Source organism: Schistocerca gregaria, chromosome 3, assembly GCF_023897955.1.
Source record: "Schistocerca gregaria isolate iqSchGreg1 chromosome 3, iqSchGreg1.2, whole genome shotgun sequence".
Classification (NCBI taxonomy): Eukaryota; Metazoa; Arthropoda; class Insecta; order Orthoptera; family Acrididae; genus Schistocerca; species Schistocerca gregaria.
The window spans coordinates 495112399-495135724 of NC_064922.1; the positions used below are offsets into that span (position 1 = coordinate 495112399).

The 23326-nt window shown below is 41.5% G+C and overlaps 1 protein-coding gene across 1 annotated transcript in view; it reads right to left on the reverse strand.

The window, feature by feature from the left end:
* The window catches only part of LOC126355442 (protein glass-like), a 149528-nt gene that overhangs the window by 23091 nt on the left and 103111 nt on the right, over window positions 1–23326 (reverse strand). Inside the window, exon 5 of the mRNA XM_050005750.1 lies at window positions 8319–8507. Within this exon, the coding sequence (XP_049861707.1) occupies window positions 8319–8507 (189 nt within the window). The remainder of the gene's footprint in view (window positions 1–8318; window positions 8508–23326) is intronic.

Sequence of the window (23326 nt, forward strand, 5' to 3'; positions counted from 1 at the left end):
ATGAAAGGAGAAAATAGAAAAATGCAGTAAATGAAGCAGGCAAAAAGGAATACAAACGTCTCAAAAATGAGATCGACAGGAAGTGAAAAATGGCTAAACAGGGATGGCTAGAGGACAAATGTAAGGATGTAGAGGCTTATCTCACTAGTGGTGAGATAGATACTGTCTACAGCAAAATTAAAGAGACCTTTGGAGAAAGGAGAACCACTTGTATCAGTATCAAGAGCTCAGATGCAAACCCAGTTCTAAGCAAAGAAGGGAAAGCAGAAAGGTGAAAGGAATATATAGAGGGTCTACACAAGGGCGATGTACTTAAGGACAATATTATGGAAATGGAAGAGGATGTAGGTGAAGATGAAATGGGAGATATGATAGTGCGTGAATAGTTTGACAGAGCACTGAAAGACCTGAGTCGCAACAAAGCTCCGGGAGTAGCCAACATTCCATTAGAGCTACTGACAGCCTTGGGAGAGCCAGTGCTGGCAAAACCCTACCATTTGGTGAGCAAGATGTATGAGACAGGCGACATACCCTCAGACTTCAAGAAGAATATAATAATTCCAATCCCAAAAAAATCACGTGTTGACAGAAGTGAAAATTACCTAACTATCAGTTTAATACGTCACAGCTGCAAAATACTAACGCGAGTTCTTTACAGACGAATGGAAAAACTAGTAGAAGCCCGACCTCTGGGAAGATCAGTTTGGATTCCGTAGAAATATTGGAACACGTGAGGCAATACTGACCCTACGACTTATCTTAGAAGCTAGGTTAAAGAAAGGCAAACCTACATTCCTAGCATTTGTAGACTTAGAGAAAGGTTTTGACAAAGCTGACTGGCATACTCTCTTTCAAATCCTGAAGGTGGCAGGGGTAAAATACAGGGAGCGAAAAGCTATTTACAATTTGTACAGAAACCAGATGGCAGTTATAAGAGTCGAGGGACATGAAAGGGAAGCAGTGGTTGAGAAGGGAGTGAGACAGAGTTGTAGCCTGTCCCCGATGTTATTCAGTTTGTATATTGAGCAAGCTGTGAAGGAAACAACAGAAAAATTCGGAGTAGGTATTAAAATCCATGGAGAAGGGATAAAAACTTTGAGGTTAGCCGATGACATTGTAATTCTGTCAGAGACAGAAAAGGACTTGGAAGAGTAGTGGAACGGAATGGATAGTGTCTTGAAAGGAGGATATAAGATTAGCATCAACAAAAGCAAAACAAGGCTAATGGAATGTAGTCGAATTAAATCGGGTAATGTTGAGGGAATTAAATTAGGAAATGAGACACTTAAAGTAGTAAAGGAGTTTTGCTATTTGGGGAGCAAAATAACTGTTGATGGTCGAAGTAGAGAGGATATAAAATGTAGATTGGCAATGGCAAGGAAAGTGCTTCTGAAGAAGAGAAATTTGTTAACATCGAGTATTGAATTAAGTGTCAGAAAGTCATTTCTGAAAGTATTTGTATGGAGTGTAGATATCGATGGAAGTGAAACATGGACAATAAATAGTTTGTACAAGGAGAGAATAGAAGCTTTCCAAATGTGGAGCTACAGAAGAATGCTGAAGATTAGATGGGTAGATCACATAACTAATGAGGAAGTAATGAATAGGATTGGGGAGAAGAGAAGCTTGTGGCACAACTTGACTAGAAGAAGGGATCGGTTGGTAGGACATGTTCTGAGACATCAAGGGATCACCAGTTTAGTATTGGAGGGCAGCATGGAGGGTAAAAACCGTAGATGGAGGCCAAGAGATGAATACACTAAGCAGATTCAGAAGGATGCAGGTTGCAGTAGGTACTGGAAGATGAAGAAACTTGCACAGTATAGAGTAGCATGGAGAGCTCCATCAAACCAGTCTCAGGACTGAAGACCACAACAACAACAATTAAAAAGTTGTTGAAGTCTTAGGTGATTTTATCCGCTGCGAGTATTACATCCTGTTGGGGAAATGAAATAACAGCAAAGAGAAAAAAGGAGATATCGCAGCAGCAGCGTTAGTCTGTTTCTGTCATCAATCTGTCATTCCCATGATATGTAGGAGCCATTCTCTCACCTTTTACACCCCCCCCCCCTTTTAATTTGTTTGATGCGGCTCGCCACGAATTCCTCTCCTGTGCCAACCTCTTCATATCAAAGTAGTATTTACAACGTACATCATCAATTATTTGTTCGACGTATACCAATTTCTGACTTCCTCTACAGTATTTACCCTCTATAGCTCCATCCAGTAGCATGGACGTTATTACGTGATGTTCTGATATTTTAGCAGATGCCCTACCATCCTGTCTATTTCTGTTATACCTTTTCCTCCTGCTGCCCTGCTGTTGATATTATCTTATAGTCATCTTACTAGAATACCTTGTCTTCTTTCCATTTCACTTCACTGACTCCCACTATATTTAGATCGAGCCTTAGCTTATCCCTGTTCAGATTCTGTAGCTCCCCACCACGTTCAAACTTCTGACATTCCACGCGCCAACTCGTAGAGCGTTATCTTCTGTTTGTAATTCAGTTTATTTTTCTTGGTTTCCCCTCCACTGGCAGTCCCCTCACGGAGGCCCGAACGTGGGATGGACCAGAATCTTTTGCCAATGGAGAGATCATAATGACACTTTTTGGATTGCAGACCACATTTCCTGTGTATACAAATTATGTGCCGTTACTTCAGTGGTTTCCATTGCCTTCTGCATCCTCGTGTTGTTGATCGTTGCTGCTTCTTCCGCCTTTAGGGGCAGTTTCCCACCCCAGGGGCAAGAGAATGCCCTGAACTTCTGACCGCTCCTTCGCCCATTTTGACCATGCCATTGGCTGAATTACTGTGACTTCTTATGCCGGAAGTCTTCGGCCGCCGCTGCTGAAGGGCTTTATTCAAAATTTAAGCGGTGGTGGGGTTCGAGCCCCGGAGCGAGGATATTTTGATTACTAATCATAGACGCTACCCTCTTTTTTCCGCTACACTATACGCAAATGTTTTATTGTCCTCCGAGCCTAAATATTTTATTGACAATGTATAACAGGATTTTCCCCTTTTCCTACGTTCCTGGCTATACCTAAGAATGCAAACAAAAGAGGAAAAGCTAATGCCACAGCCACGTTTCCCTAAATTTAAAAATGAGCTGCAACCCCCACCCCCCCTTTCCAAAAAAAAGTAATGCACCACTTCAGGCTTAGGCCCCTATCATTAAGGCCCCAAGACGTATACCAAACACAGAAAAGGACACAAGGGAGGTCTTGTTATTATTTTTCATTTTATATTTAATTTTTCCTTATTTGTGTTATATTATTAATCAGACTCCGCTGCACCAGCACATCCTCGCTAAGACTAGCGATCGCCTAGAACAGCAGAGGGAGAAACCCTGCATGCTGACGACACATCAGTAGACCGTCAATGCACGGCATCTCGTAAGGGTGTATGATTAACCATTAACGCGATCGAACCTGTAAAATGGTGGAAGGTACATATGTCAGCTGCTCCTAGCATGTATGATTCAGTTGCGAGGGGAGTTGCAGAAAGCACTCCGGAGAAAGTTTTTAACATATTGCCGATATTTAGCGTTCTTTACAACTTCACAATGTCGGTGATTAAGATATTGGCTGAAATCGAGTGCTGGTTTGTCACCAGCGCCGAATAGGTAGTGGACAGCATACCTGCTAACCCAAGCCACTGAGTGGGTCTTCGCCACCTGAAATAGTCCTTGGCCAGGAAGAGAAGTATTTGTGCGATGACGTTGTCAGGAGTCGTGCCTATGACGAACGTCAGAATCCAACGGACCAAACGTCAAACTTCGCTCGCATCGCTGCAGACAAGTCTATGGCCATCGTCGTCTTGCACGCTACGCGTGGTACACAATGTCGAAGCCGCCAGATATATCCGGTAAAGACGCGACTGGCATACCAGATTGCCATTAACCGTCACGTACCAGGTGGACGCAAGAGTGGGGACGAGGGGGGTGTTTTCCTTTAACTACATTCGACGGAAGCTGCGATTACAGCAAGGCATACGCTATCTTGGCCGTCCATAGACGTGGGGGGAGAAACATGGTCCGGATGTATCTGTGTTCAATAAATAAATATCTCAGGTAGAAAACGGGCGCTGTGACGTCGGTCAGCGGCCCTGGGGCCAGGGGGGAGGCCAGTGAGGCAAGTCGGAGTACGTTCGCATACCGGATCCTTTCCAGCATATCCAAGTTTCGGAGCCGATGGTCGAGGATCTCCGCCCGGATTCGGCGTAATAAGCGCCTACTGTTTTCACAGGTCACATCAGTTCACCGTAAAATTGACATCTTATCACATCGTAGACCGTGAGGGGAGCGGTGCATTCATCGGGCGGCCCACATCCTATAGGCAGCGCACGAGATTTGCGAATGTTAATCACGCTGCCTGAAACAGCGCCGTAGGACACCACTCATACCGGGGGCCGTAAAGCAGCGGTTCCGCGGAGAAAGTGTACAGGAACGCAAAAAGAGGGCATCCTTGCCGCACCGATCGTCGTATCAGGTCGAGCGGCGTATCACGACCACAGTACGGGATTCAAGATGTTGTGCCCAGTAGCAGACGCATTATTACCTCCAGGAAGCTGTCTAGGAATAACACATTCCGCATCACTGCTGCCAGATAGGAGTGATCAATATCGATAGCCTGGCTAAAATCTAGGGAGGCCAAAACCCTGTAATGCGCCGTGTCCGCGCAAGAGCGACTGTGTCACGGTATTGATGCAAGGCAGTCCAGAGGTAGTGATCGCCTGATCGTGGGAGACCACGAAACGGGCGACACTTCAGAGACGTGCCACCAAAAGCCGCGGTAAGATCTTCACGTCAGAATTCAGGAGCGGCAGGGAGTGACGTTTGGTTTACGGACAGGAACGAGCAGCCCTTCGACGAAGGTACCAAAAAACTGTACCGCAAGGGACATCAGGTCACGTCATACGTCAGTCCAGGCCGGCGTCAGTAACTGGCAGTAGGTCCTGTAGAATTCGAACAGGAGGCTGTTAGATCTTGGCGACCTGTGGGGCAGGAAGGCAAGTATATCTGCAGTGACCTCCTCCTCCTCCATCAAGTCCTCAAATAATTCAATTGGCTCGTTCCGTGGTAACGTGCCATATGTAAGGCAAGACATCTCCTATACCGTGTCCAGGGAATGATGGTGGTCTGTTAGCAGTTGACTGTAGTGCACGTGGAGAGCATATCCGATCTCACACGTTTTAGAATGTTTTTACACTCATTTACCGTTATCAAGTAGTCTATCACTGACGCTGCATCGAGATTCAGTGCTTCCAGTGACTGTTCCGTGTTTTAGGTACAGTGAAGGGACTGCGCAGTTGGGAGGCTGAAGGCTGGCTGTCAAAAGATAAGAATCCTTTTAAGAGGATCTCGCTACCGTAAAAAGTTCAGAAACCGAGGCGGAGTCGCATTCTCAGAGAGACAGACTGGTATTCACTTCCCTCATGCCACACTCTGGGGGCGGCACATGCGACGGCCTCTTTCGGTCGGAAAAGCACAATATTGCTGGTAGAAACGTTTCGGCAAGATAACAGATGTCCGTTCAGATGTCGCCTCCCAGAGGTCAGCCTGTGAGTCATTGTTACCTCAGAAGCGACGTCACAAAATAGCATTTGTTTTAAATTTTCATAATCCAACATTCTGGTTCGTTCTTAGAGTTATTTTCCATAGGACACACAGTTGTGGCTTCCTGTTAGCCATCTCATAGATCAGTTTCGAAATTATATACTGTAGTGGGAGTACTATTAGCTGGAAACAGCAAATCAAAAAGAGTAGGACATTGTTTAACATCTTTACTTGAGTTTCACTGGACGTAACTCACAATGTCTGCCACCACCCACTGGCCAACGAGTTCCCGCTCTGACGAAAAGCAGCCGAGTTTCGGAACGTCAGGAAGATAAGACTTCATACTTGGCGATGAAAAAGTAAAAACTTTATGTTAGGAGATGAAGGAGTAAACTTCGACGCCAAATGTCGGAAGAGTTAGAACAAGTGTTGAGGCAGCTTCGCGGTCGCAGAAAACTTTGTTTCTTCTCGAGTTCTGAGGACAGAAATAGAGATGAACTCCACAGGTGCCGCCTTCAGCATTATGCTAAGAGTATCGTAAAGTACGGCTTGGATGTGATCAGAAAATCCATAGGGACGCGATATTAGTTCACTCCCTTCAGGAGCCAGCTATGCTGTTTTAATACCTCACAGCCATGTGGTTCAATTTCAACATGAGCTTTGGCGATCTCAATTATGTTCGATTCTATTTTTCTATGCTCCTCCCGTAGTTTACTGATAATCCTTACAGACTCTGGTCGTATTCGTGTATTTATCTGCATCATCTTGTAGTGTCAAGGCCCTAACTAAGGCTCCACAGGGCTTTGGCACTTGCTTGGCAGTTTAGATGCCGGCATGACAGCGCGTTCTCAAAGTGTTGTAAACTACCATATTTGTGTTCATGGGGCGGTTTCTTCGTGGGTAAGTTATCACCATCATGATCAGTTTTCCTATTTATTGTTGCTTTTGGCTCCGTTGCTTCATATCTTTATTAAAATTTTAACTGTTTCTTTATTCTGATTAGTGTCCATTCCTTTGCCAAGGTGTTTTAGCCTATCCATTTAATGAGTGTATTTTGCACTCGTGAGTTTTTTCTGCTTACTGAATTTGCCTATTTGCCTATTTTGCCTATTTGCCTGTGTTAAGTAGCCCTTGCACGCCTTAGCAGCTTCCTTCTTCCTACTTTCATTACCTTTTCGTGTTGCTTCTAATTGATGTAAAGAGGCATTGACAGTGGCTATCTGGCTGTTTCCTTCGAGTTCTTTGGGACTCTTAATCACGTTTGACGCCTCGTTTACCAGTAGGAATAATTTTATCGGTGATTTAATGAAGTATTCACTGGATATCTGGCTGTTACATCCGGGTTCTATAGAACTTCTAATTACATTAGACGCCTCGGTCACGATTAGCAAGACTTTTTATCGGTAAGCTCAGTTAAGTTTCAATATTTAAAGAGTTGAAATTTATACCCCTCGACACCCCCTGAAACACAAATGTGAGCCTGTGGCGCATATTCCAGTCGATGATTGTCTTCCTTCTGTTATTTTCAATTTATTTATTTATTGTCTTTAGTAGCAGCTTATTTTTATACCATTAGTAATTTCCCCAGATTATCTGATGATGACTAGAACAGGCGAAATGCGTCACATGTAAAAATACAATAAACCAAGGCTATTTCCTTCTGTATCTAAAGCACTATAACTTTGTTCTAGTGGCTCTGTCCTATGATCGTGCTACACGATAGTAGCCGAGGAGTCACCGGCCATAGGAGGCTCACATCTGAAGATGACTCAAACTCGAAGCCGGTCATAATACACATATCACTGCGACCTAGGCAGTGATTTTAACCAAAAGACCACAAGTTAAATACACCCGGCTGTGGCAGCGTCGATGTGACACATAACATGGAGAAAGTTGGCTGTCAAAACTCACGCCTGATGAGCGAAACATGCAAATAAAGGAAACTTGTATGTGACTTGTGGCTGACACACTACTTCGCTTAAATTTGTATTCTACGTTACCAAATTCCACATTTTCAGAAACGTTTTCCTTTCTGTTTTATACCTTCTCTACTTCGGCTATCGCCAGTTATTGCGCTGCCCCTGTAGCAAAACTCATCGACAACCTTTAGTGTCCCATTTTACAATTTATTTATATCGGTGATAGCCGTTTTAACTGTTTTAATTTTGTTATATTCCTCTTATAATCTCTTTTTAAGACATTATCCACTCCATTCAAATGCTCTTGCCAGCCCCTTATCATCTCTGACTGAATTACAATAGCATCAGCAAACTAACGGATCTATCACTACATACTCCAACCCTCAAACCGCCAGATTTGCTTCTCCAGATGACAAAACCTTCCTGACTAGTTCCTTCCTGGATATCCAGTTGACTATTTCAGCTTGGGAATAATTTATCCAAGAGAATTCTATCGTCGTTAAGCCATACAGTGGAGCTGCATGTCCTCAGGAAATATAACGGTTTTAGGGTTCCCCTTGTTTTCAGCCGTTTGCAATATCAACATAGCAAGGTCGTGTTAGCTAATGTTACAAGGCCAGATCCCTCAAAAGGCAAAGATCCCTCTTCAGGAACCATGTGTTTATCTGGACTCTTCACAGTTGCCCCACTAATGTGGTTGCACTTACAGTACATGTGTCGTAAGGATCTGCTTACGTGAATGAGTCTACTGCTGCAGGGCGGTAGTTGCTAATGCCCCACTAGTGGCACGAAACTGGCAAATGTGTGCCTGTACGAGGTTCGTATGCGTGTGGTACCTGGTGCGTGGGCTGGGTGGGTGCGGCAGCGGGGACCTGCGGCTGCTGCTGCTGGGTCGGCGGTCGGAAGTCGGCCGTGAAGGAGTAGGTGGCGCCCCCGCCGTAGCCTTGCGGACTCAGCAACGCCTGCGCCTGCGCGGTCTGCATCGGGTAAACCGGCGACGCCGTCGGGCCGGGCGCCCACTGCATCTGCAACCCGCGCAGCAAACACACCTGCAGCTACCGCCACAATCGAACGCACGCCACTCCAGCTAACAAATTAAGTCACTTATTGATATTCGTCTCCCGAATAAAATGATCCGCAATAACAACCCACCTGTTTACTATCCAGCAGTCAAATAAATCATTTGCCCTCATTTAATTACTGTTTTCTTAAGTTCCCCACAAATTAAAACAGTCATTCATATTATCTACGATTATAGGTCTACATTAGAAAATAGTTGTTATCTTATTATGTGTTATCATTACTGCTTCAAGAGTTCAAACGTAAGATGAAATATTTTTTTTTGTAATTTTATTCTTTTTTATGAACGTCACGTACTCAGTAGCACATTGAACTTACGCCATAATCCACAAAGTTATTTAAGTGTATTGGAATAGTAATAGTCCTATAACACTTCCTAGGAGCAGGCACGAAATTATTTTCGCGACTAAATATTTCTCTGTGTTCTGTTTACCAGGGACTCTTTAATTACACAACTGGTCTGATATTCCGTACTCATAATTTGTTCATTAGGTGGCAATGTAGATCTGTATCGAATATTGCTGGTAGTCAAGGAACACGGCATCAACCTGGAGCGATTTGAAGTGGAAGGACCACAAAAACCTAACAGCTGCTAAGGAAGGTGTCAGAATAACATTAATTTGAAGAATCCTGAAGAAGTGTGATCCAACCAAATAGGAGGTAGCCTACAAAAACCTCGCTGAACCACTATCCAAGTATTGCTGTCATTCTGGGATCCGTACCTGATAGGATCGACAGGGGAAATATAGAAGACATAAAGAAGAACAGTACGGTCCATCCATTACAGTTTCATTTGATAACACGTACTCAAGAAAGTAGTGCGCCAGCAAGCGACGGCTTCACCATTTCAGCCGCAGCGCCACAACAATGTGCCCTTTGTCAAAACGACTTAAATCAGTGGATTCGCTATAATGACTGCACATTCGCCTCTCTCCCGCTTCCATTCTTTCCTCACGGCGTCTCATACCAGCAACACAGCCAGGAGGCATTGAGCCTCGTCGTGGGCAGTGATCGTAATCTTTTGGATCATCAGCGCATTTTTACTCCTGTTATTAATGAGGTAGAATTTATTAATATTGCTTTCTCTATTATTTATGTTACCGGCAAAAGAAGAAGACAAACCGCTTTCCTATGAAACTAGAGCAGAACCCGACGTCCTACCAGATGCTGAACAAGCAATGATGTTTCCAGCAGTGACCAGGCAGGGTAATGAGCCTTGGCTGGGATCAACAGTGAAAGGTAGCTGTTTTCTTGTAAACAACGGGTGCATCAGCTAAAAACCTTAAAAGTGTAATAGAATGTTTAGAAAAATAATTGTAAGCCTTACTTAGGTCCGATGTGTGTGAGGAAAGACATTGGTGCACACGGTAACTGTGATTAGAGACTGTGTCGTCCGTATTTGCCTCTAATTTGGGTTGGCTTTGATGTTTGTCCGTTGCACAGCTTACCACTACAATTACTCCAGTGTAGCCGAATGCGCCGGAGTTATTACAGGTCACGAGATTCAGTAGAACCAGCTTCAGCGGAAAGTATATCGTACACTGAATGGTAATTATGCCTATGGTTTATTACAAGTTCAGCTGAATAAGGCAATAGCCATGTATGCCATTGTACTTCGGAATTGCACGTCCTGTTGAAACGGACTGTATTGTAATTCTTCGTTTTCTTTTTGTTATGAAATGTTTATAAATAGCGGTATTCCTCCACATTTAGTAATGTGTGAACTGATGTATTTAGCTGAACCTTGTCACTTCTTTGGCATCTAATATTTTTCGACAGCAATACAGTCTAATGAAAGAGTCGCTTGTTTCCTTCTACAGAAAGCGTTAACTAACATAAAAGTTGAGAGAGACAATCATAAATTTGGATGGTAGAAAGAACAGGCTAGATAAACATCTGCCGTTACTACGCCATTGTGGCGAGCTGGGTGAATGCAGCGTACCGTAATGGGTAGCGTCGGGAGCTGCCTTGCTCCGCGTCACCATTTCTGACCCGATCATCAGAAATTAATTGTTTTTTACTACTCACGAGTTTTGGGAAGTTCTTATAAAACTTCTTCTGTTTGTATATCCTCGAATATTCTATGTTGTTATGAGTACCAGCGTTCTGGAATACTCCATGGTTTATATAAATACCTGTCCTCTACGAGCTGGAGGTCAGTTCCGTTCTGGCAGTGTAATTTAATGTTTTCAGTACTAAATGCTGTATTTCGCTGACGAACCTGCTTTCGGATTTGGACTAGATTCTGGTTATGACGTGACAACATTAATACATGGTAGGTGTAAACTTATATATCAAGCAATCTTGGTTTATGATGATTTGTTGTTTCTGATTCTTCTTTGTTTCTTCCTCAAATGTGTTTTACATGGAAGAGAATGTGAATCATTTCGTGCAATTAAGAAGATCCTAGGAAGATACACATTGCTTAAATTTTGCACTGGTAAAAGCAGAATGCATCTGTGGCTGTGACAACGGTTGTTTCCTCATGCTGCGTGATAGATTGTGCCCAAACTGATAAGAATCTGTTTTTTTAATACGCAGGTCCCAGTAGTAAGCATAGACAATTCTTAAACGCTACATGAAAACTGCCGACAATATTCACTTTTGCCTATGACTACACTGCTAATTACGTCTTCTCCTTCGCTTCTCAGGTGTAAAAGGACATAGGAAAATAGTGCAAAGGCTTTGGCAAAGAGGATCAGGTCATTATAGTAGGTGGAGCACGAAGTAGCCAGGCTAATAGTAATTACAGGATTAGGTGTGACCTGGATAAAATAAGAGTAGCAAGTATACGCACATATGTGAGTTTCACGGAGGTCCTGCAGCGCCAAGACCAGCCTGGGGTTAATACTGGTGTCAGCCGTTTTAACTCCGAGCTGAGCAGGTTACTGCTGACTGAAGAGAATTGTCATATGAGTGCAGCGCCCGTTGCTACAACTGAGAGATGGGTTTATACTAGACATGACCTACACCTGAATAGGAAAGGGAAAGATAGGTTGGCTGAACTTCCTGCAGGAAATGTACGGGGGGCCACCATCACACAATGCAAGATTCCTGTGGTTACTGGTGTCAGAGGGGCACTTTTTTATGTCAGAATCAAGTTTCAGTCACCCTGTTTTGAAAGAAGAGCCCCACAAGAATGCACAGAAAAGTGAGGTTAGCTTATTCCACCAAAATATTAAATGATTGAGTAATAAGGTAAAAGAGCTTCTCGTCTGCTTGCAAAATTTAGAGGAAAAGATAGACATCCTGTGCCTGTCTGAGCACCACATAACAATGGGGTTAGATAAGTTACATATAAAAGATTACAATCTAGCAGCTTACTCATGCAGAACTAGTATGGGAAAAGGAGTTGTTGCATGTATTAAGACAGAACACATTTTTAAAACCATCGTCACAAGTAGATTTTGTAGTGATCAGCACATAGAAGTGTGTGAATTAATGCTGGAAAACAGATCGCTTTTAATTGTAACAGTATATGGAAATTTAGAATTGTTTATGAGGAACCTGGATTCCTTACTGTGCTGTCTGTCACATATCAGCAAGCAGTTAGTCTGTGGTGATTTCAGTGTACATTTTCTAAAGGATTCTGATAGGAAAAATGATCTGGAAACCTTATTTGGATCCCACAATTTGCTCTCAGTAGTTAACTTTCCAACATAGGTGGATAAAGACAATAGGTCCCTAATTGATGATGTTTTCTTTGATGAGGCACAAAGCAAGAAAATAACTGTTTACCCAGTAAAAAATGCTCTCTCTGATCATCATGCACAGTTAGTCAGGATAAATGACATAGTGCCTTACAGTGTGAATACACCTCAGTGGATGTCAGTTTGAATCATTAATGACTACAGGGGAAATGTTTTTAAGAGTAGTTTACAAGAAACAACCTGGAATAAAATTTATAAAGACCTAAATGCCAATATAAAATTTAATATATTCCATGATAAATTCATATCAGTATTTAAAAATAGTTTTCTGTGTAATCTAATCATAAGGGCATTAGTCAGCCATGTAAAAAACCACAGATCACAATGGGGATTAAAGTATCTTGTGAAATGAAAAATGAAATCCATCATATTGCAAGAACAAGTAGAGATCCTGCAGTAGTTGCATACCACAAATACTACTCACAATTACTAAGAAACGTTATTAAAAATCATGAAACACGCACATAATGTCAGAAATCAGTATGTCTGACAATAGATTTAATGCAATATGGAATATAGTGAAGCAAGAGACAGGCCAGCCAACCGCAGAAGAGGATAACATTACTATTGAACTGAATGGGAGGGTTATAAATGACAGTCACAGGTAGCAAATGTATTTAACAGTCATTTCTTAAATACAGTAGAAAGCATAGGGACCAGTTGTTCAAGAGAAAGATCAAATCAATATACTGAAGAATTAACTCTCATAAAATTACATCATCTGAATGTACTACCAACTTGTACTTTTGAAATTAAGAGTCATACATTTTGTCAAGAATACAAGAATAAAAGCTCTTATGTTTTGATGATGTATCCAACAGAGTACTAAAATGTGTTCCCATATAATAAGACTAGTATTGTCCAAAATATGCAATGGACCACTAACTAAAGCCATTTTTCCAGACAGACTAAAATATGCCATTGTTAAACCCCTCTTTAAGAAAGATGACAAGAGAGACGTCAGTATCTACCGACCTGTTTCACTGCTGACATCATTTTCCAAAATTTTTGGGAAGGTGATGTCTTCTAGATTAGTATCTCACCTTGGCAACAATAATATCCTCAGCAAATCACAGTTTGGGTTTCAGAAGAGTTGCCCTACTGAGAATGCCATTCACATGTTCACACACCAGATATTACAAGCATTAAATAACAAAATAGCACCGGTAGGTATTTTCTGTGACCAATCCAAGACATTTGGCTGTGCGAATCATAGTCTACTACTAGATAAATTGAAGTGTTATGGGATTGATATTATAGCCAACCAACAGATCATGTCATATCTAACAAAAAGAATACAGAAAGTTGTACTTAGTAAAACGTCAACCAACAGAATCCAGGGACTAATTCTGACTGGGGAGAAATCATATGTGGAGGTCCCCAAGGCTCAATCTTAGGTCCACTACTGTTTCTCATATATGTAAACTGTCTTCCATCTACTGTACAACAAGCAAAAATAGTTCTCTTTCCAGATGACACCAGTACTGTAATCACTCCCAGTATACAAAAAGAAATGGAAAAAAATGGTGAACGAAGTTCACAAAACTATCATTGACTCGTTTTCTGTGAATGGTCTCACTCTGAATTTCACAGTGACATGTCATGTTGAGTTATGCACATTCAGGGGTACTGCACCAGTGATGAGTGTAACACATGGTGATAAAATAATACATTGGGTGGAAACTTCAAAATTCTTAGGTGTCCATATTGAGGAGAATTTAAATTTAATAAAAAACACGTTCTGGAACTCCTAAAACAAGTTAATGCAGCCACATTTGCACTTAGACTCACAGAAAATTTTGGAGGGAGAGAAATCAGTACGTTGACATATTCTGCTTATTTTCATTCGGTAACATCATACAGAATAATGTTCTGGGGTTTCTCATCTTTAAGAAAGAAGGTTTCCATTGCCCAAAACCGTGCTGTAAGAATAAAATGTGTTGCTCACCTGTGATTACCTTGTAGACATCCGTTTAAGAAGTTGGGTATTCTGACTACTGCTCCACAGTATATTTGTTCCCTCATGAAGTTTGTTGTACATAATCCACTACAGTTCAAAAGGAACAACGAAGTACATAATTACAATACTAGAAGAAAAATGACATTCGTTATTCAACATTAAGGTTGTCTTTAGCACAGAAAGTGGGTGCACAACGCTGCATCAAAAATTTTTGACCTCTTACCCAGCAAGGTAAAATTTGAAAATAAATAAAGGTTTCTCCTTGGCAACTGCTTCTATTCCGTAGAAGAATTTCTATGTGTAAAAGGTGGTGGACAGGAATTGCTAACTCAATCTGTATATCTTGTTTTCATTCTGGGAAAAAATGATAATTTGGTGATGTTTAGAGTACAAATAAATGTACAAATTAATCTGCAATATGAATGTAAATTGACTAGTTCCACATCATGACGATTTATCGTGCAAAATGAAACATGGAGCATGAAAGTAACTTACTAACTAACTACTGTAATGTGGATGACCTGTTCTTTCTGCACCCTTGGGGGCTTTCTTTAGGCGGCTCACCACATGGAACATAACACTTAGTAAATTCTTGGTGCTGAAAGTTGCCCCTGGGCAGTTATAAAACAGGGATATGGCAGTCTCCCATGTCCACACAGCAGGATCGTAAAAGGGGTTGCACTGCTTTCCGTAAAAACTGCATTGGTTGAGACGCTAAAGAAAATCCTTTTGGCTAGGTATGATCTGAATACCAGGTGCAAACACAGAGTTTCACACCATGGGACCATCTGTAAGACGCTACTGTGCTACATAGGAATATTTGTTCAGATATGAGTAAGAGGTTCTGTGATTGGACCAAAGTAATTATTTCAGCGGAAGACGAGATTTCCCACACGTGCTTACATGGAAGGCATTTGGCTGGCCATAGATGGAAATCTGTCATGTGGGGGGACAGATTTTCTGCTTTTTTTCCCACGCCATACCATTATTAGTTAACCATGACCAAATCCGTGAGAGTATGAAATTGTTGAACTTGTTTATTAAGTTATTATTGATCGGAACTCACAAGGTCTACTGCAATAGGCCTGTGAGATTCCGACGCTGGCAGAATGAGCTAAGTTTCGCAACGTCAGAACAAATTTGAGGGAGGACATCGAAGAGTACAGTTGCTTCAGGGACGCTGAAGATTATACTTGCGGGAGCGAGATCACATCTCCTACTTAGAGAGATGTACGGAGGCAGAGCAGAACTCAAAATTTCCTGCATTTGTCTTTCATACTAGCACTATGTGTCATCGATGCTGCAACCGAGGTGAAGGAGACGTGAATCTAGCCAGTTTGAATCAGGGTTTCATTGCGCAGATTTAACATTCACAGACAGATAGCTGCACCCATCATACAATTTTGAGAAAGCGTTGGTGTTCGCTTTTTCGTTTTCAGCGATCATTCTTTAAATCACTAACCTTTCTTGTACTCATTGCCAATATCCACGATGTAGTTTTATATAATCCTCTTGTGTGTCTATTCACCTTTCAGTAAATGTTTAAATACTTGCTTCAATGGGTAAATCATATTATAACATGTTTCATGGGAGTAAAACAAATTGCAATACTGACCACCTGTTTGCTTTTCTCGTTTGCTGAGTCTCTTTACTAATTTATCTGTGCGAGGTGTAGTATCCGTATTTCCGTGTTTAATTGAATCATCCTAGTAATTTTCTTTTACTAAGACATTACCGCTTGCACGAGATTGTTTCTCTTAATTTTGCATGTCCTTGCATGGAGCCTGCCTTCCCTGTAGGTCACCAGAGCTCTACATCTACATACTTGTAGGTATTCAGCAAGCCACCGCGCGATGCGCAGCAAAGGCTACTAGATACCACTAACAGTCATTTCCTTTCCCTTTCCACTTGCAAACAGAAGGAGGAAAGAACGGCTGTCTAAAAGCAACCGAGGCCCAATTTCTCGCTTCTTATCATCATGGTCCTTACACAAAATTGGCGACAGTAGAATCGTTCCGCAGTCAGCCTCAAATGCCGATTCTCTAAATTTCCACAACACTGTCTCGTTAAAAGAACGTTATCTCCCCTCCAGAGATTCCCATTTGAGATAACGAAGCATCTTCATAACATTTTCATTCTCATAAAACGTACAGGTAACAAAGCTAGAAGCACACCTCTCAACTGCTTGTACGTCTTCCTTTAATCCGACCTGATGGGGACTACTCAATAATAGGTCGCACTAGCGTTCTATATGTTATCTCCTTTATAGATGAGCTCAGATCGTCAGTATATTAGGTGTATTCAAAAGAACTCAACTGACACCTCACATTGTGGAAGCGATACTGCGGACGATCCTCCGCAAATAAATTGTGTCAGCTGACCTGTGACTAAGGCCACACAAAATGTGGTGCCGTCTGTTTTCAAAATTATACTACACTGAATCACCAAAGAAACTGGTATAGGCATGCGAATTCAAATACAGATATATGTAAGCAGGCAGAACACGGCGCTGCGGTCGGCAAAGCCTATATAAGACAACAAGTATCTGGCTCAATTGTTAGCTCGGTTACTGCTGCTACAATCACCGTTTATCAAGATTCAAGTGAGTATGAACGTTGTGTTATAGTCGGCACACGAGCGATGGAAAAAAAATTGGAAATTTGTGGTAAGGTCTTAGGGAGTAAAATGCTGAGGTCATCGGTTCATAAGCTTATACACTATTTATTCTAACTTAAGCTAACTGACGCTGAGGACGATACACACCCATGCCCGAGGGAGGACTCGAATCTCCAACGGGGGAAGCCGCGCGGACCTTGACAAGACACCCTAGACCACCTGGCTATCCCGCGGGGCATGAGCAATGGGACACAGCATCTCTGAGGGGGCGACGAAGTGAGGATTACCCCGTACGACCATTTCTCGAGTGTACCGTGAATATCAGGAATCCGCTGAAACATCAGATCTCCGGCCGGAAGAAGGTCCTGCAAGAACGGGACCAACGACAACTGAAGAGAATTTTTCAACGTGACTGAAGAGCAACCTTCCTCAAATTGGTGCAGATTTCAGTGTTGGGCCATCAACAAGTATCAGCGTGTGAACCATTGAACGAGATGGGCTTTCGAAGCCGTAGGTTCACTAGTGTACCATTGAAGACTCCACGAAACACAGCTTTACGCTTCGCCTCACACATCAGCACCGATGTTGGACTGTTGGTGGCTGGAAACATGCTGCCTGGTCGGACGAGTCTGGTTTCAAATTGTAATGAGCGGATGGACGTGTACGGATATGAAGACAGCTTTATGAAGCCATGGACCTTGCATGTCAGCAGGGGACTGCTGAAGTTGGTAGAGGCTCTGCAATGGTGAGGGTTTTTTTGCATTTGGAGTGATATGAGATCCCTGATACGTTTATATGCGACTCTGACCGGTGACGCATATGTAAGCATCCTGTCTGATCACATGCAGTCGGGAACCGTGTGACTGCTACGGTCGCAGATTCGAATCCTGCCTCTGGCATGGATGTGTGTGATGTCCTTAGGTTAGTTAGGTTTAAGTAGTTCTAAGTTCTAGGAGACTAATGACCACAGCAGTTGAGTCCCATAGTGCTCAGAGCCATTTGAACCATTTTTTTAATCACATGTATCCATTCACGTCCATTGTGTATCACGACGGACTTGGGCAAATCCAGCAGGACAATGCGACAACCCAAACGTACAGTATTGCTACTGAGTGGCTCCAGGAACACTCTTTTCAGTTTAATTACTTCCGTTGTTTTGAGTTTGAACACTTTCGTTGAACATATCTGGGACGCCTCGCAATGTGCTGTTCAGAAGAGATCTCCATTCCCTCGTATTCTTTCGGCTTTAAAGACAGCCCTGCAGGATTAATGGTGACAATTCCCTCCAGCACTACTTCACACATTAATCGAGTCCATGAAGCGTCGTGGTGCAGCACTTCTGCGTGACCGCGGGCGCCCTACACGATATTAGGCAGGTGTACCAGTTCCTTTGGCTCTTCAGTGCAATTAAAGAGATGTAGCTACCAGCTTCACTTTCACAAACAAAACGTAATTTCTGCTCCTAACATCGTATTTCTGAAAGTCGAATTCAATGGCATTTCACTCTTTGAAATCCGATTACTACTTTAGATGAAGTTATAATACTTAAAATATGGGATCTGTTTATTTTGAACGTGTAATCGATTGCTGTCTCATGTGAAAAGTCGTGGTTTTAATGAAGGAGGTGCATCACGTTTTGCTCTGTCGCGATACCAGCATAAAACAGGCACAGACGAAATATAACAGAGAGGAAATACAGCTTTTATTAAATGTGGGTGTCGAGTGCTAGTTGGTTTGAAAAACTAAATCTTCCATACACTAAAGTGGTGTTATAGGCCCGTGCTGTTTCTTATCTATATAAACGATTTAGGAGACAATCTGAGCAGCCGTCTTAGGTTGTTTCCAGTGGTTTCTATCGTTTATCGTATAGTAAAGTCATAAGAAGATCAAAACAAATTGCGAAAATTGGCAGTCGACTTTAAATAATTCAAAGTGTGATGCTATCCACATTAGTGTTAAAAGGAATCCATTAAACTACGGTTACATGGTAAATCAATAAAATATAAAGGCTGTAAATTTAACTATGTACTCAGGAATTACAGTTACAAACAACAGACTTCGAAAGAATACATTGAATATTTGTGGGGAAGACTTCGTTTCAGTACTGCTGCGCGGTATGGGATCCTTAGCAGATAAGGTTGATTGAGTACACCAAGAAATGTCAAAGAAGGGCAGCGCGTTTTGTGTTGTCGAGAAACAGGGAAGAGAGTATCACGGACACGGTATAGGATTTGGGGTGGGCATCATTCAAACAAAGGGTTTCTCGTTGTGGTGGGATCTTCTCACGAAATTTCAAACACCAACTATCTCCCTCTAAATCGAAAATATTTTGTTGATACTCTCTTACATAGGGAAAAATGACCATCATAATAAAATACTGGGAAATCAGAGCTCGCACGGAAAGAGCTCTTCGTTTCTTCCCCGATCTGTTCGAGAGTGGAATAATAGAGAATTGTGAAGGTGGTACGGTGAACCCTCTGCCAGGCACTTAGGGTGATTCACAGAGTATTTAAGTAGATGTAGATGCAGATGAAGAGAAATAAAATTTTCTGCTTCTATATAGAATGTAAAAAAAAGGAAACACAAAGAGAGCAGATGCGTTGTACGGACCTTTGTTGTGCAACGAGAATGACAGTTCAGCGAATTTGCATATGACTCTTTCTGGGAAGACAATATACTACGCAAACCTGCAAAGAGCAGAGCGAACGAAATTTATCTTCTGACAGCCGAGCACATCTTACGCGCAGACAACTTCCATCCACGTCACGTGTCACTTCATCAGCATATTCACCAGCGGGACTGCAGAAGATGCGTTGAATTCCGTCGCCTGGTTGTCGTGCGACGTGAGAACAATAGGTTTTTCCCAAAGAACTCTCTTTACTGATGAATCTACCTTTACAAATCATGAAAGCTGAATGCAAGAAGTTCGTTTTATTGAACGGCTGAGAATATACACTGGCTGGGTCAGGTTGAACATCAGAGGGGATATATAGTGAACTTTCCGTGTGGGGCTATTGAAGATCACGACGTAGCGGAGAAGTGAGACAAGTTTTCCCGAACTGAAGCTGTCATTTACATGGAAAAATACGAATAGTGGTCTTGTGATTTGAATGGTATGACAGACAAGACAAGGAAGCAGAAGAACAAAATAAAATAACGTTACTTCACAACTCCTACTAACCATTCACGTTTGCCTTAAATGAATGTGGTTCCTAGTTTTCTACATTAAGACTACATCAAAAGATGGAAAGTTGTACATATCTGTTCAAGAGTGTGAGGTTCGTTTCTTAAAAGTAGGAGCGAAAATGAGGCAAGTAACCGATTCAGCAAAGTTGTTTGAAACTTACGAAGAAGAAGACAGTAAAATTCTTTTGTCATTTACTACTAAGACTCTCACTTCCAGTTCCCGTTTAATATTTGCCGGAACATCCCCTGGGTTTGTCTCTCGCGCTTATTTACCAGTGCTTAATTTATATTTTTACGCCACAATTTTATCTACCTTCCTCTCCACAATTTTATCCTATTTTTAACTGGCTTGAACTTTAATAATTGGAATCTTCGGCATAACTTGAAACACCGGATTCGTTTTCACACTTCTTTCTACCAGGGATACGGAGTCGTTATCAACGCTGTTTGCGTCCGTTAAGTCAACGTGTATGCAATGTTTCATCAGATATTTGAAATCTTTTACAAAGTTACCATGTAGATGGTGGCGTTCTGTATGGGAACGTTATAGTAGCACTAGTGGGCGGATTAGTTATTTTTATTAAGTCTTTAGTCTTAGCGCTTTGTCTCACTCCCCGACATATTGTACCGGCGGCCATCTTGCAAACGTTGCTATGGCAGCAGCACACGTCACAAGCAGTGTAACTCGTGAAAGCTGCAGTATTGATCACCCCAACAGTTTCCGACTAAGCCACCACTCATAAATAGCGTCTCACGCCAATTCTTCGACTCATCTACGAAACATATTTACCTTTTTGTTCTACGTTCTTTGGGAATGATATGTGGCATTAATATAACAAGAACAATTTCAAGAAAAATTGTTTCAGACTAACGGAATTCATTCCCCCAGTATTACTTTGAATGAAAATTCTATCAAACTGGCATTTTGGAATTTATACGAAAATGAAATTCAAGCATGCTAAACTTCGTTGGAATTCTTAGTCCCTTCAGCTGTCAAAGTGGAAGATCTCGACAATATCACCCAACACAAAAATTCAAATAACTTTAAATTTGAAACAAAGAGTTTTCAGAATGTATGCACATTTTTGCTAGTGGTTCGAAGACCATAGCTCACAGGAATATAACCCTGCAGAAAATTTACAGTTGAGCATTGTCTGCTTATGAACCAACAGTCCATTATGTAGAAGACACCACAACTAGAAAAGCGCAGTTAAATATAACAGTTCCAACACCGAACATTATGGTGAATTTAACAGGTTCCATGAAGGTAGAGGAGAGTCTCAAAACCCCTAATGGAACTAAAACGCCTCGCCTGAAAATAAAGACATCATTACGAAAATTAAGTAAAAATAAATAGGATTCCGGGGACCAGCAGCGTTTCTTATAGCGAAACTTCAGCACATGCTCATTTTAATTTTTTAAGCGAAAGAATGGAAGATGAAATAGAACTCTGCCATGAAGATAATTACAGTGGAGTGCTTTAAGAAATGTCACCATATTATGGCTTAGTTTTTTGGGTATAATCAGGCAACAAATGACAACTATTAAGTTGGTATAATGGTAAATTTTCAAGTCATCTGTTCTCTATAGGATTGAAGAAACAATAAATATGCCATTTTCGCAAGAGAGACTTAACTTCTCGAATTCATGTACTTGTCGCAATAGGTCAAAAAATATTTTTTTTATTTGCATTTGTTAAGACGAGATTTCCTTTTGTCACATTACTTGTAGTCTGTCTATCGTTCTATGGCAAGTAACCTTCTGTTTCAGAATATTTTATTTTTATTTATTTATTATTCAATTCTATTTTGTAGCGGTATCATTTGTTAATCATTTATCCCTGTGTATATTTTTCGTAAATGGACTGCTTGGCGAAATACATATTAATGAAAGTGTCCGGACAAATGCCAATGCTAAGAAAAAATTTAAAAACTCATTTCTTCTCATTATTACATAGATGTTGGGTACTGGTAATTAATGTCGAGGCTCTTGTGTGAAACATGTATTTCTCTGGTATGGAGCTTAAGTAACAACTTGAGGAAAACGACAGTATAACATGGTATTTTCTGTCTTAGAGGCAAAATCCTTCAAAACAACCTCAGAATATAACTTTGCTCCTACATACGAATATAATGTGAACAAATTATTTATTATATAGGTGTTAGTATATCATTAATTCTGCATACTTAATGTGACGACTACAGATTAATAGAACGACTGAACAGTTTGAAAAGTAAGCAGCGTGAGAATACTTACGGAAGATCACAATCTGCTCCTCTGATGTCTTATTTTGTACAGAACGTCTTTTAGTAGCCATAGCTGAAGTTCAGTGTCACGTTAAGGACACGTTTAGTTTCATGGTATAATCAACCCCCCCCCCCCCACCCCCCCCACCCCCCAATATAACTGTATGATCTTAAAGAACCCGCCACCAACAGCAGCAGCAAATCCAGTCAGGGTACATTCTCTTTGCCTGTCACACAACCTGCAATTGAACAACGCGTGGAAGCAATGGTAATCAGAGACCTATCCTCTTCTCTTCTTGATTTTTCTAATATCAGCTAGACAACTAAAGGGGTGTTACATTATGCCACACAACCAACAATTTTTATAACGGCTTTCCATAATGAAATTAAAATTAAATTTTTTATTTGTCACTAATAACTAGAGATAGGCTACTTGACTTATTAATGAATGAACGTTATTCGAATAGCAAAGATATCTTTTAAGTCAGTTATGTGTGACGTGTTTACCTGCATCGTGTTTACGGGACATTGTGATATATTTTTGAATGGTTCTTGAGGAGAAAAAGTCGATTACCGAACAAAAAATACAGGATGATATTTACAAACAGAGTGCCACTGCTCACATCTTCGTATCCAAAGAACGTTTGTTTCATACGTATTTTCTTTTGCTTGTGGACGAAAGGTTATTTCGGCTCGTCGTGATAAATGGCATGCACGGTATGTTACGTTAGAGGATTCTGTGGTACAGTGGGAAGAAACCTTTTCGTGTATATTTCATTTCGTTAACTTTGCCTAAATGTCTGAAGATGACCGCCTAAAAGGCTTCGAAATCGATTCCAAATAAAGTACCCTACTGTTTGTGAAAATTGCAACACCCAGGAGGAATGGTCTGAATCACTCCAGAATCGAAGGATACGAAGAACAGGGGAACCATAACAAGTGATTAAGACTGAAGAGAGGTGGTGTGCAAGTAGGCGCAGCGGCGCTTTCTTTTGTGTGACCAGCCAGGTCAGCGTTACGCCAAGCTCATTCGGTATAGAGCCATC